The sequence below is a fragment of the Larimichthys crocea genome, chromosome I (assembly GCF_000972845.2).
Source record: "Larimichthys crocea isolate SSNF chromosome I, L_crocea_2.0, whole genome shotgun sequence".
NCBI classification, from domain to species: domain Eukaryota; kingdom Metazoa; phylum Chordata; class Actinopteri; family Sciaenidae; genus Larimichthys; species Larimichthys crocea.
The window spans coordinates 28649166-28660041 of record NC_040011.1 but is presented as its reverse complement, the minus strand read 5'-3'; the positions used below and the strand labels follow the sequence as shown (position 1 = coordinate 28660041).

At 40.1% G+C, this 10876-nt stretch overlaps 1 protein-coding gene across 5 annotated transcripts; it reads right to left on the bottom strand.

The window, feature by feature from the left end:
- Window positions 1–8546, bottom strand: LOC104934095 (zinc finger protein ubi-d4). Of its 5 annotated transcripts, none has more exons than XM_027283813.1 (11): window positions 8433–8546; window positions 6917–7077; window positions 6609–6728; window positions 6239–6432; window positions 6026–6118; window positions 5160–5244; window positions 4539–4673; window positions 3800–3931; window positions 3084–3196; window positions 2583–2664; window positions 1–1814 (listed from the first exon to the last, which is right to left on the bottom strand). In XM_027283813.1, exons 1-11 carry the CDS (start codon window positions 8462–8464, stop codon window positions 1729–1731), a joined length of 1233 nt encoding a protein of 410 aa, XP_027139614.1. In that variant the 5' UTR covers window positions 8465–8546; the 3' UTR covers window positions 1–1728. The 5 variants fall into 5 exon arrangements, with proteins under 5 accessions (XP_027139614.1, XP_027139617.1, XP_027139621.1 ...); XM_027283816.1 differs by having other exon boundaries at window positions 6239–6429; XM_027283820.1 differs by having other exon boundaries at window positions 6621–6728.
- Between the last annotated feature and the right edge of the window lie 2330 nt (window positions 8547–10876).

The window sequence follows — 10876 nt, the reverse complement described above, 5'->3', positions numbered from 1 at the left end:
TTCAAAGTGATTTTTTTATTTCAGTCAGGCTAAATCGGCTTTGATACCAAAGAAATGTAAAAATAAAAATAGTACAACAAAGTACATCATTTTACAAATACTCATAATGGAGGTCTGACATATCAGAATAATCAAATAAATTCAAACATGTCACAGTCATAACAAAAATAGAAAAAGTCAATACAGTACATAGAATGCATTAGGAGCTATATACTTGAAGTGTTTGCTATACCATAGACTTTACAAAATTCTACTAGAAAAACTCCCAGTACCAATGGAATATCAGGTAATATAAAATGTAAAAAATAAAAAAAAATACAAACAATACGACAACGACAAAAAAAAAAAAAGAAACACTTGTGATGTGTGTGCGCATTCATACAGGTGCAATCTGCATGCAAATCTGCCTCAGTGTGACAAATGATAAAAGCAGCTACAGTTTGTAATTGATTGTGTGTGTGTGTGTGTGTGTGTGTGTCTGTGTGTGTGTGTCTCCTCGGGTTTGACAGCTGCTGTTTAAAAAGGACTTGTGAAGGATGACGGATGATGCTGCTGCCATATGGTTTGTAAAAAGCTGGCACAAATACATCTTTGAGAAACGGATGCACCTTTATGATCACTAGTTTCATGTGTTGGACTTATAGTAGTGAGTTTCCTAAATAAGAACAGCGTTGTCTGACTTGTCAAAAGTCAGGGTTTTCAAAATCAGGGAATGTTCGCTCTGTCGGATGGAGAATTAATGTAGAAGAGTGCATTACACTAAATGTTTTTTTTTTTATCTTAAACTTACAGTATATACTCATCTGTATAGTGTTTAGTTAAAAGTAACAGAATCAGAAATGAAAAGTTGGTTTTGGTGCAACCCGAAAGAAGCAAGGCCAAAGATTTTGTGCTAACAGCGTAACGAGTCAAAGCCAAAGTTTTTTTGCTGCCAAAAAAAATAAGACTTTGTCGTACCATCTTTGTCGCACTGATTTAAATGAAACGAAGACGGCTGACATGATTATGATAAGCTCCATGGATCATTGTGTGTGTGTTTCATATGATGGTGGACCTTGGCACTGACCGGCTCCCTTCAGGGAAACCTCTTTAAAAGATGAACGCTCCAATCAGACAAAAGTACACAGACAAATGCCACTACAAAAGTCCACTAGTAACCAGAACAATAACAATAATAATAATACATCATAATAATACTAATAATAATAATAATAATAATATTCCTCAACCGTATATGTGGTGATATTTTCTTTTTCCCACACTCGGGGAGTAAAAATAGATAATTTGGCAGAAAAGAAACGTGTTGTCTCGACAGTCCACACTGTGTCTTTGAGTGTGAAGAGGGTGCAGATAATTAGCTGTGATGCTAATCCTTTTGCTCCTGGGAGCTCCCATGGAGACAGCAGTTACTATGGTTACTGCATGCTCTCTGTCTCTGTATCTAGTGTATGTAACAGTCCAGGAGAGAGTGTGTGTCTATACTGTATATACGCACAATATGTATGTGTGTTTGACGGCAAGCCTCAGAGACTTTGCAGGCAGGTCGGTAGTGATGGTTTGATCCCCACGTTGGCTGACACTGTAGATATTAAGACTTCTAAAGCTGATCTGCGATCTGGCTCAGCTACATCTGGACAGAGCCTGGAGCTCCAGACTGAGAGGAGGTCTGACGTTTCCATCGGGGGGCGGGGTTCCGTTACTGAGGGGGTGGGAGTTGCTGATATGATGTCACTCGGGGGCGGAGCTCTGGTTCTGCTGGTATATGGAGGCTTTATCCTTCAGCAGAGCCAGGCACAGGTGACAGCTCCAGCTCCCTGTAAGACACAAACATAGTGAGACACGGGCGTAGAGACGCAGCATCAGCCGGTCAAGCATCACTGTAAGGAAATATGTTTGTTTAGAGAAGAGTATACATTACACTCTACATGCCTGTCTGTAAATTACACAGCACTTAAGGCCATATTTAAATTTAGGGAACAGGACTGTCTAATCATTAAAATCTCTGTTTTCTTTTAAATTAGAAAACATGTGAAACTTTAAATGCTGAAACATCCATTTGAAGGCCAAACAACAGACGCTCTCTAGTTTCTCAAATGTGATTTGTCCTCTCTTATATACTTCTTCTGTTTTTAGTTTTTCTTAAATCTAAATGTCATGTCAGTTGTTATGTTCACACACTGCCATTTGACGCAGGCTTAATATGGAAATAATGATTGTTGCCGCTTTAAATTCTAAACTATCACAACTCAACTGTAAATCCAGCTGTTTTACAAGAGTTTTACAAATCAGGGTAATAAATCTCACTTTTACCAAAAGAGGTGACATTTTTCTCACAATTAACAACTTTAACTTTAACAGACTATGGCTTCTATTTACCTGCTACAATTGTTATACACCAATGCACAGCAGACATGCGTTCATGAGGGTAAAGGCACGTAGTCTAAATTTCTGAGAACTCTTTTCGGAGGAATAGGTCAGACCAGGTGGATCATTGGTGCGATAAAGGTCATCTTGGATATACTGAGTGAAAGGCCTTTAAATGACGAATAACATGCACACATCCTTGTTCGCTGTCAGCTTACCCTCTGGTGGTTCAGTCATGGGGGGACTTAGACAGTACATGTGGTAGCCTCGGTCACAGTCATCACAGAACAGCAGCTGGTCCTACAGAAACACAACAACACGTTCAGCCTACTGATTACACAAGAGAAGGATGACAAACGCTGATGGAAGCTGTCACGAGCCATTCACACAAACATCCAAAGCTGTTATCGTGGTATCGAGGTAAATGCTTCAGTGACAATGAATGTCAGCACTATGTGAGCGCATTTATCATCAGCACCAGCTGCTGTAAAAACAAACTCACTGATCTGTTCATCAGGAAATACATGCCAAGATATTTGTCAGACCTGAATCAGCAACGGTGAACAACTAAATAAGAGAGAGATACTTGAAGTTCATCCACATTAAACTAGCAAAATCCTCTCTCTTCACACAAACCAGTGTTTCCTTTATGTTACATTTCTGTCACCAACTTCATATTTTGGGAAACACTATATTGCTGGAAGTAAAAAGTGTCTCACATCATTCTCTGAGGTGCCACAAACGTTGCAGCACTTGCACTCGATGCACTGCCAGCGGTAAGTCTTCACAGCAGCCATCATCACGGGTGTGAACTGCAGGCATGTCGGGTGGCCTGCAGGAAGGAGAGAAGAGGACATGGAAAAAAATATATTTATATATACACAGTTGATAATCAACTTGATTAGGCTCAACTGACTGTATATAAAACCTTATTAGCATGTCCAACCTAACTCGTTTGAAAGAACGCAAAGGGGCACATTACTAACCAACTACTTTAGTTTGTGGAGTTACAGATTACGTTTAATAAAAGCCACGACTGGCACTATAAAGTATTTATCCACCGGTCATGGATGCTAGTGGAGTTTAGCAGCTCTGTCTTGCTCTTTATTGGATTTGTACACCAGAGAAAGTTACAGTTGTCAAACACACAATTTAATCCTAAATCTGAAGGAGTTTTGCATAATACATCCATGTCTTGGATCATCAAGTGCAAGAAGACCCCTTCTACATCATCAACCTGCAAAATTGTTGTCACAGACAAGTAATAATAAAGGCGGTTCAAGTCTACCTCTGTCTTCAATCAAGGGCCCATGTTTCTACACATTACAGGGATATGCCAAGAACAGAAAGCTCGACAGGCACAGCAACAGTAACTAAGTGGGGCAGGCGCTTAGTGAACAGTCGGATAGTAATGAAAGAGAGAACAAGTTCATACCTGAGCGTCCACAGTCTGAGCAGGATACCAGCTCTTCTGATTGGCCGGTCTTCTGGTTTAAGGTGGAATCTCCCAGACAGAAGTCACAGTAATCGTTGGGCAGAGCAAGCCCATTGGGACCCTTCTTAGTTGCTGAACGGGAGAATGAGTGAAACAACAATTCAGTGCATATTAAAACAATATGAACTTTAAACTGAATTATTAAGGAGGATTAATTAAACACCACTATCTTCTTTCAAATGTCTGAATGTAGAATAATACAGTTTATACAGCAAATATCTGAAACTGGTTTACAAACCTGCTCAGGTCACATCAGCCAACAACACTTTTTTAATTTCTAAAACTGGCTGATGATGTAGTAAATCACGATCCAAACAAATGAATGAATGACAACTGACAAAACGCACTTGTTGGGTGTCGCGTGCACAAAAGAAAACATGTAATGAATATGTTGGCGGGGAAAAAAAGATGGATGATATGCTGAAAAAAACAAAACAAAACAAAAACAAAAACAAAAATAAAAATGTCTGACTGTGCAAGAATGTGTCAGTCAGGAACATTGAATGTAATCCCACATTTGGGATTTAAAATCGTCATGAAAATCAAAAAAATGAAAAAATAAAAATAGAATGAGAGAGAGAGATCCTTTTGTACAAACACACACATGCTACATGGCATGCAACCAAACCTCCTTCTCCCTCTCTCTCTGTCTCTCTCTCTCAGCACTAGAGTGACTCACACTTCTGCTCTTCAGGCTGGCGAGGAGTGGGTGGTGCCTCGATCTCCTCGCGGTCCTCGCCCTCCTCCTCGGCCAGGTGAGAGTGTGTATAGTGGTAGCTCAGGCCTGGACGGTTCTTGTAGCGCTTCCCACAGACTGACACACACACACACGGTCATACAAAAAAGGGTTACAGTGACGGCGGCTGATTCTAACTACCGCCCAAAAAGGCCCAAGGTGGAACCACAAAGCTACGCTGTTCATCACTGCACAACCGGCTTCATCACGTTTGAAAGCTTATCTTCACATGGTTAATTTTTGACTGACACGCTAGTAGCAAACTCATACAGCGGAGGTGAGCATTTGCACAGTGAGCGATGGCCAGCAGGAAGTTATAGAGCACACACGGAGCGGCATCTCAGGAGGAAAAAAAAAACAAAAAAACAAAAATAAAAAAACGCATTCAGACGGGCAGCAATATTTCCAATTTCTATGTTGTCAAACTTAAGTTCCAGATGGGGTCTTTCAGATCACGCCATGCATGGCAGAAGGGTTGTTTTTGTCTTTCAAGGGGAAAAAGCAAAAGCCTCTCTTGCTGACATGCATGACACGCGGACGTTTGCAAAGGAAGCTTCTACTCACTGTCGCAGGCGTAAGGTTTGTCTCTCTCCTCCAGCGCTGCAGCTGCAGCCTCCTGTTTTTTCTTGCCATTCTTATCACTGCGACCCTAAAAAACACAGTTAACACGCGAGACCAAAACTTTAAATTGAACAAAGAACTTAAAAGGTAGAATTTAGGGGCATTACTGAGACAACAACGACAGAACACATTTATGTAGCCAGGTGCACTCCAGAAATTAAACTGTCACACTATGATATCAAGGCTGAAAATTAAAGCTATTGTAACTGTTGTAGCGGCCACTATCCATTAAAAAAAAAGCAGCTAAGAGGCAAAGTGAGTGCACAGGTAAAAAAAGAAAAGAAAAAAAATGTACGACCAAACTACCACACCCCCCGTGCCAATTACTGGAAATTAAGGTGATCTAATAAACAAACAAACAACTCAATATTTATACACGTTTTGGCTCCTACAACTATAGCAATAAATGTAATTGTAGCTGTCAGACATCGACATGTTTTCTTTTTTGGAACAACTGAAATAAAACAACTTTGAAACACTGAAACCTGATCAGACTGACTGGTTTCCACTGTGGTATTTCAGTTTCCACTGTTATTTTAATCCAGCTGTGCTGTCTCATCTGTTACTGTGCGGGTCAAAGTTCTGCCCATATTTATATAATAATTACAGCACTTCTAAATGAAAGCATCTGGACTACACTTAGTTTAGTCGCAGAGAACATTAAAGCCACATTACAGTGTTTACACATGTGTAGTTATTTTCACCCCTGCTAAATGAATACAGAGGAAAACTGGTGCTTTCATCCCCCACACTGATCCTCTGGGATCTCTTTGAGTACTGACTGCAGAAAAAAAAGGCATGGTACTAACCTTGGACTTGCTCTTGCCTCGTCTCTTGGGGGTCTCGTCCTCAAAGTCTTCGTCATCCAGGTCATCCAAGTAGTCGTCATGGTCCAGGACTCTCTGTAGTGAGGGGGACAACAAATGATCTGTATTTGACACATTTTACCTTCACAATGTGAAAATTCATATGATTTGACAAAGACTGAAGAACAGCTGTGGCACTTATTGTTAATCGCAGACCTTGCGAACACGCCCAGAGGACGTGTGAGTGGTCGCTGAGGTGGCAGGAGGCTCCACAGTTGCTGAATCATCCTCAGGGCGGAGGTCCGACACTCCACTCCTCCTGTCGAGGGGTTCCCCCTTCAGTAGGGCCTCCAGGCTGCTGCCATCCACCGCCCCCAACGCATCACGCTTCAAACCCAGCTCCAAATCTACTGCACACATGAAGCAACAGTAATTCATGCAATGACATGACATGAACACAGCCACAGACAGACACAGATGTGATCGTTACATATAAACTGACTTTACATTTATTCACTTTACAAACTTTACTGGTAAACTGGAAAATCCTTTGATTGTATTTGGAATAGGAGGAAGGTCGTTATACCAGAGGTGATACCTGCTTTCAGAGGGGGGAAGGCCAAGCGGGGGTCCTCAGGTGGATGGGAACGCTGTTTCTTCCTCCAGCGACGGGCTGGATAGGTGTACAGCTGCCCTGGAGCTACGCCTGGTGAGACACAGAACATAAGATATAGAAGAACCAGCAGATGAAGTAAGTTTGGGTGTGACGCTACTCTGAAAGTAAATCAACACTCCTTTTTGTGACTTGTATGGTGTATTCTCTGCGGAGACGACATGCTACAACCACCTACTTGTTAGTGTAATATTGAATTACTGTGAGCACTTATTACATACCTGCACTTCGGTGTCTCTTCTCCATCCAGATGTAACAGTTGGACTGGGCTACACCAGTCTGAGAGTCCAGGAAAGGCATGAGGATGCTGCGCTCAGCACACAGACGAGCATTGTAACTATGACACTGCTCCATGGCATCTCTGTAATACTGCTCTCCCAGCCTGAAACGCACAAAGTCAAATAACACAGATCAGGACAGACTATTAATCAGCCATACCGAACAAATATTTGAGATCAAACAGAGTTTGTTAATAACAGTGTGTGGATTCATGTAACGTATGCAGGCAGAATATATAACTGTGTACGCATTCTTCACTCTCTATTGACGTACGTTTTACACTTTAAATGGACTTGTGGATAAAACCATTACACACACAACGACAACAATCCTTTGACGCCGACTACCAAAGTTTATTCTTAACTTTAAATGGCAGTTTTGCTCATTTTCTGGTGCATCTGAACTGGTCTTCTTCACCGATTTTCTATTCAAAACTCAAGTGAAAACCTGATCATGAAGGTTTTTTTTTTAAGTATGTACTCAGTTGAATATTTTTTACAGTTAAAAAAAAAACGTAGGCCAACAAATGACCTTAAAATGTTCTTCTTGTTCCTATACACAGATATATCTGTAAAAAGTGAAGCTGCGTGAGACTTTTTCTTGAATGAAACCACACACAATGATGAGTTTTGCACATGTAATATGTGAAAATCTCTTTTACTGCTACTCTGTTTGCACAAAGCAACCTTCTCTCACGCTGTAATTCATAATCACCACTATCATTGTGGTGTGTTTTTTTTTTTTTTTTTTAGCGGACTACAATTATATCTCGGCAGCCATCTTCGGTGTAACAAAGCTGAATAATTATGAGTACGCCGCCGGTGAGCGTCCTCCCTCACAAATTCACAGTATTTACTCGCAGCAGTTTGTCGCATTGTTCTTGCGGGCTGCTCGCAGACTCATTACCATCTGTGCGTGTGTTTAAAGGACACACATGAGCAGCCGGGGCTTCGCCGCGGTGCCCCCGCACAGAAACGATGGAGTCAGAACAAAAGGTTGATTGTTAGCGAACGCCTCTCGTCACAACAAAGCACCCGCCAAGCTGACAGGTTACTGAAAAATTAACTATGCCCTTCATCTGCAGGCGGCCGGCTCGCAACAGTTTTTGGGTTTATATCGTGTGTATCGGCGTCTTGTATGCGCACAGAGCAGCTGAGTTAACACACACACACACACACACACACACCACCCACACACACACACACACACACACACACACACACACACACACACACACACACACAGCTGCTCAGCCTCGATCATATTCACCACAGCTAACAGGCTAACGTTAGCTCACAGGATAACGTTATTCTCTTGGGACGGATATTGTACTCAAGATAAGAGGAAGCGGCGTTTACATTTCCCCACACCGTGCAGCAACATCAACATTAAACAATTATACATTCGCCTCCGTGTGGCCGCGCCTTTAGCTCTTACAAAAAATAAACGTAAACTTACACTTTCACAACACTGTCGACGGCCGCCGCCATGTTTGCTTATTGCGGTTGTGTGAAGTGCCACTGCGCATGCGCACACACGTTAGTGACCGTTACTGCCTCCCAGGTTTGAAAACACGAAGTGCACGTTCAACGGCTGCTACGTCACACGACGGACCAATGCAGCAGACCTCTTTTATTAATTCATTAATTTATTTATTACATGCAATAAGGTCATTATTTTGATCTGACAATCTGTTATTAACAAACTGAACTTTTTTATTTACTTTTAGCGCGTTCCTGTAGTAGTATTGTAGTAATAGTAGTATTATAATATTATATCCAACCCTTCTTAAAACCCACCTCTTCTCTTTGGCTTTTAACACCATGTTGATTTTATGTGTATACATGCATATTGTTATTTACTTATTTATTTATGTCTGTTTTATTTATTTTATCTTGTGCGGGTAGTGCTTTTTATTCATTTTATTCTTATTTGTATTGTTTTCTATCTTTCTATTTTCTATTATATGTTTTGTTGTGTTTCTTTTGTGTTATTTATTGTGTTTATTGTGTGTTATTTATTATTTATTGTGCTATCTTGTTGTGCAGCACTTTGGAAACTCTGTGTTTACTAAAATCGTGCTATATAAATAAAGTGGATTGGATTGGATAGCAGTAGCAGCAGCAGCAGCAGCAGTAGTGATAGATAGATAGATAGATAGATAGATAGATAGATAGATAGATAGATAGATAGATAGATAGATAGATAGATAGATAGATAGATAGATAGATAGATAGTAAATAAAATAAATTGTACAAGAGTATATATACAGCAAATTGGCAGTGTTGATTTGGTGCAAAGTAAGGAAGGAGAAATGTGCAGTGACTGTAAATTGTGATCTGAGTTTATATATATATATATATATATATTTTTAGCTGTTATTATACAGTGTGATGGCATGTGGCAGGAAAGATTTCCTGTATCTGTCCCTTCCCACCTTATACTGTAGATGCACTGAGTATAACCGTTTATGAACACAGAGTAGTTGTGTCACTGTCCGAAGGACATACAGACAGGCCATAGAGGACAGCTTCTTCAGAACTGAGGCGGCATCATGTCATGACATCGTGTCCTGGACTCCTCTACCTGAACTGTGTATGTGCATGATGTGGTATTATTTCTTGCACTTAAGTAAGTGTCTGAATGCTTCTTCTACCACAGGTAGTGTTACGGGAATTTTGAAGAAAAACCCTTAAATAAGGAGGATCGGATTCAAAACATCAAAGTTTAAGTTGAATTTATTGTTCTTGTACAAGAGGAGCGTTTCACAGTGCAACACACTAAAGGGGTTACAGAGAAAAAGGCTCCCTGAGGAGCTCTGACAGTTGGTTCTTATACATTTTCCTAAAGATTGGCTGTCTCAACCCTGTAAATTGTTAACAGACAATTTGCGTATAAAGCATCTAAACAGTTTTCTTCAACATACCACCTAATGAGTAGTCAGTATGTCCCCAATATAGATGTCACCTCTCTGACCTGTCCCTGGCCCTCATTCTATTCTGGATTCCCTCTATTCATACATTTACCTGAACTTTACCTTACCCTGCCAGTCTCAGTATAACTTGCTTTTAACACCATGTTGATTTTATGTGTTACATCTATTGTTATTACTTATTTATTATGTCTGTTTTATTTATTTTATCTTGTGCGGGTAGTGCTTTTTATTCATTTTATTCTTATTTGTATTGTTTTCTATCTTTCTTATTTTCTATTATATGTTTTGTTGTGTTTCTTTTGTGTTATTTATTGTGTTTATTGTGTGTTATTTATTATTTATTGTGCTATCTTGTTGTGCAGCACTTTGAACTCTGGTTTACTAAATCGTGCTTATAAATAAAGTGGATTGGATTGGATAGTAGCAGCAGCAGCAGCAGTAGTAGTGATAGATATAGATAATAGATAGATAGTAGATAGATGATCGATAGTAGTATGATAGATAGCTAGATAGCTAGATAGATAGATAGATAGATAGATAGATAGATAGATAGATAGTAGTAAATGTATAATATAAAATTAGTTTATGCAAGTAAGAAGGAGCAATGTGCGCGTGACTGTAAATTGTGACTGAGTTTATATATATATTATATTTATATATTATATATATATTTTTTTAGCTGTTATTATACGTGTGATGGCATGTGGCAGGAAAGATTTCCTGTATCTGTCCCTTCCCACTTATACTGTAGATGCACTGAGTATAACCGTTTATGAACACAGAGTAGTTGTGTCACTGTCCGAAGGACATACAGACAGGCCATAGAGGACAGCTTCTTCAGAACTGAGGCGGCATCATGTCATGACATCGTGTCCTGTCCAGTTGAATTTATTGTTCTTGTACCAAGAGGAGCATTTACAGTGCAACACACTACACGGGGTTACAGAGGAAAAGGCGCTCCTGAGGA

What these genes read in the sequence shown, in the direction of transcription:
- LOC104934095 (XM_027283813.1), bottom strand. Translation starts at nt 8,464, where the DNA reads ATGGCGGCGGCCGTCGACAGTGTTGTGAAAGT. An exon ending in CCTCTGGGCGTGTTCGCAAG is followed by an intron (nt 6,119 to 6,238) that starts GTCTGCGATTAA and finishes CCCTCACTACAG; the next exon opens with AGAGTCCTGGACCATGACGA. An exon ending in GTGGCACCTCAGAGAATGAT is followed by an intron (nt 2,665 to 3,083) that starts GTGAGACACTTT and finishes GTGTTTCTGTAG; the next exon opens with GACCAGCTGCTGTTCTGTGA.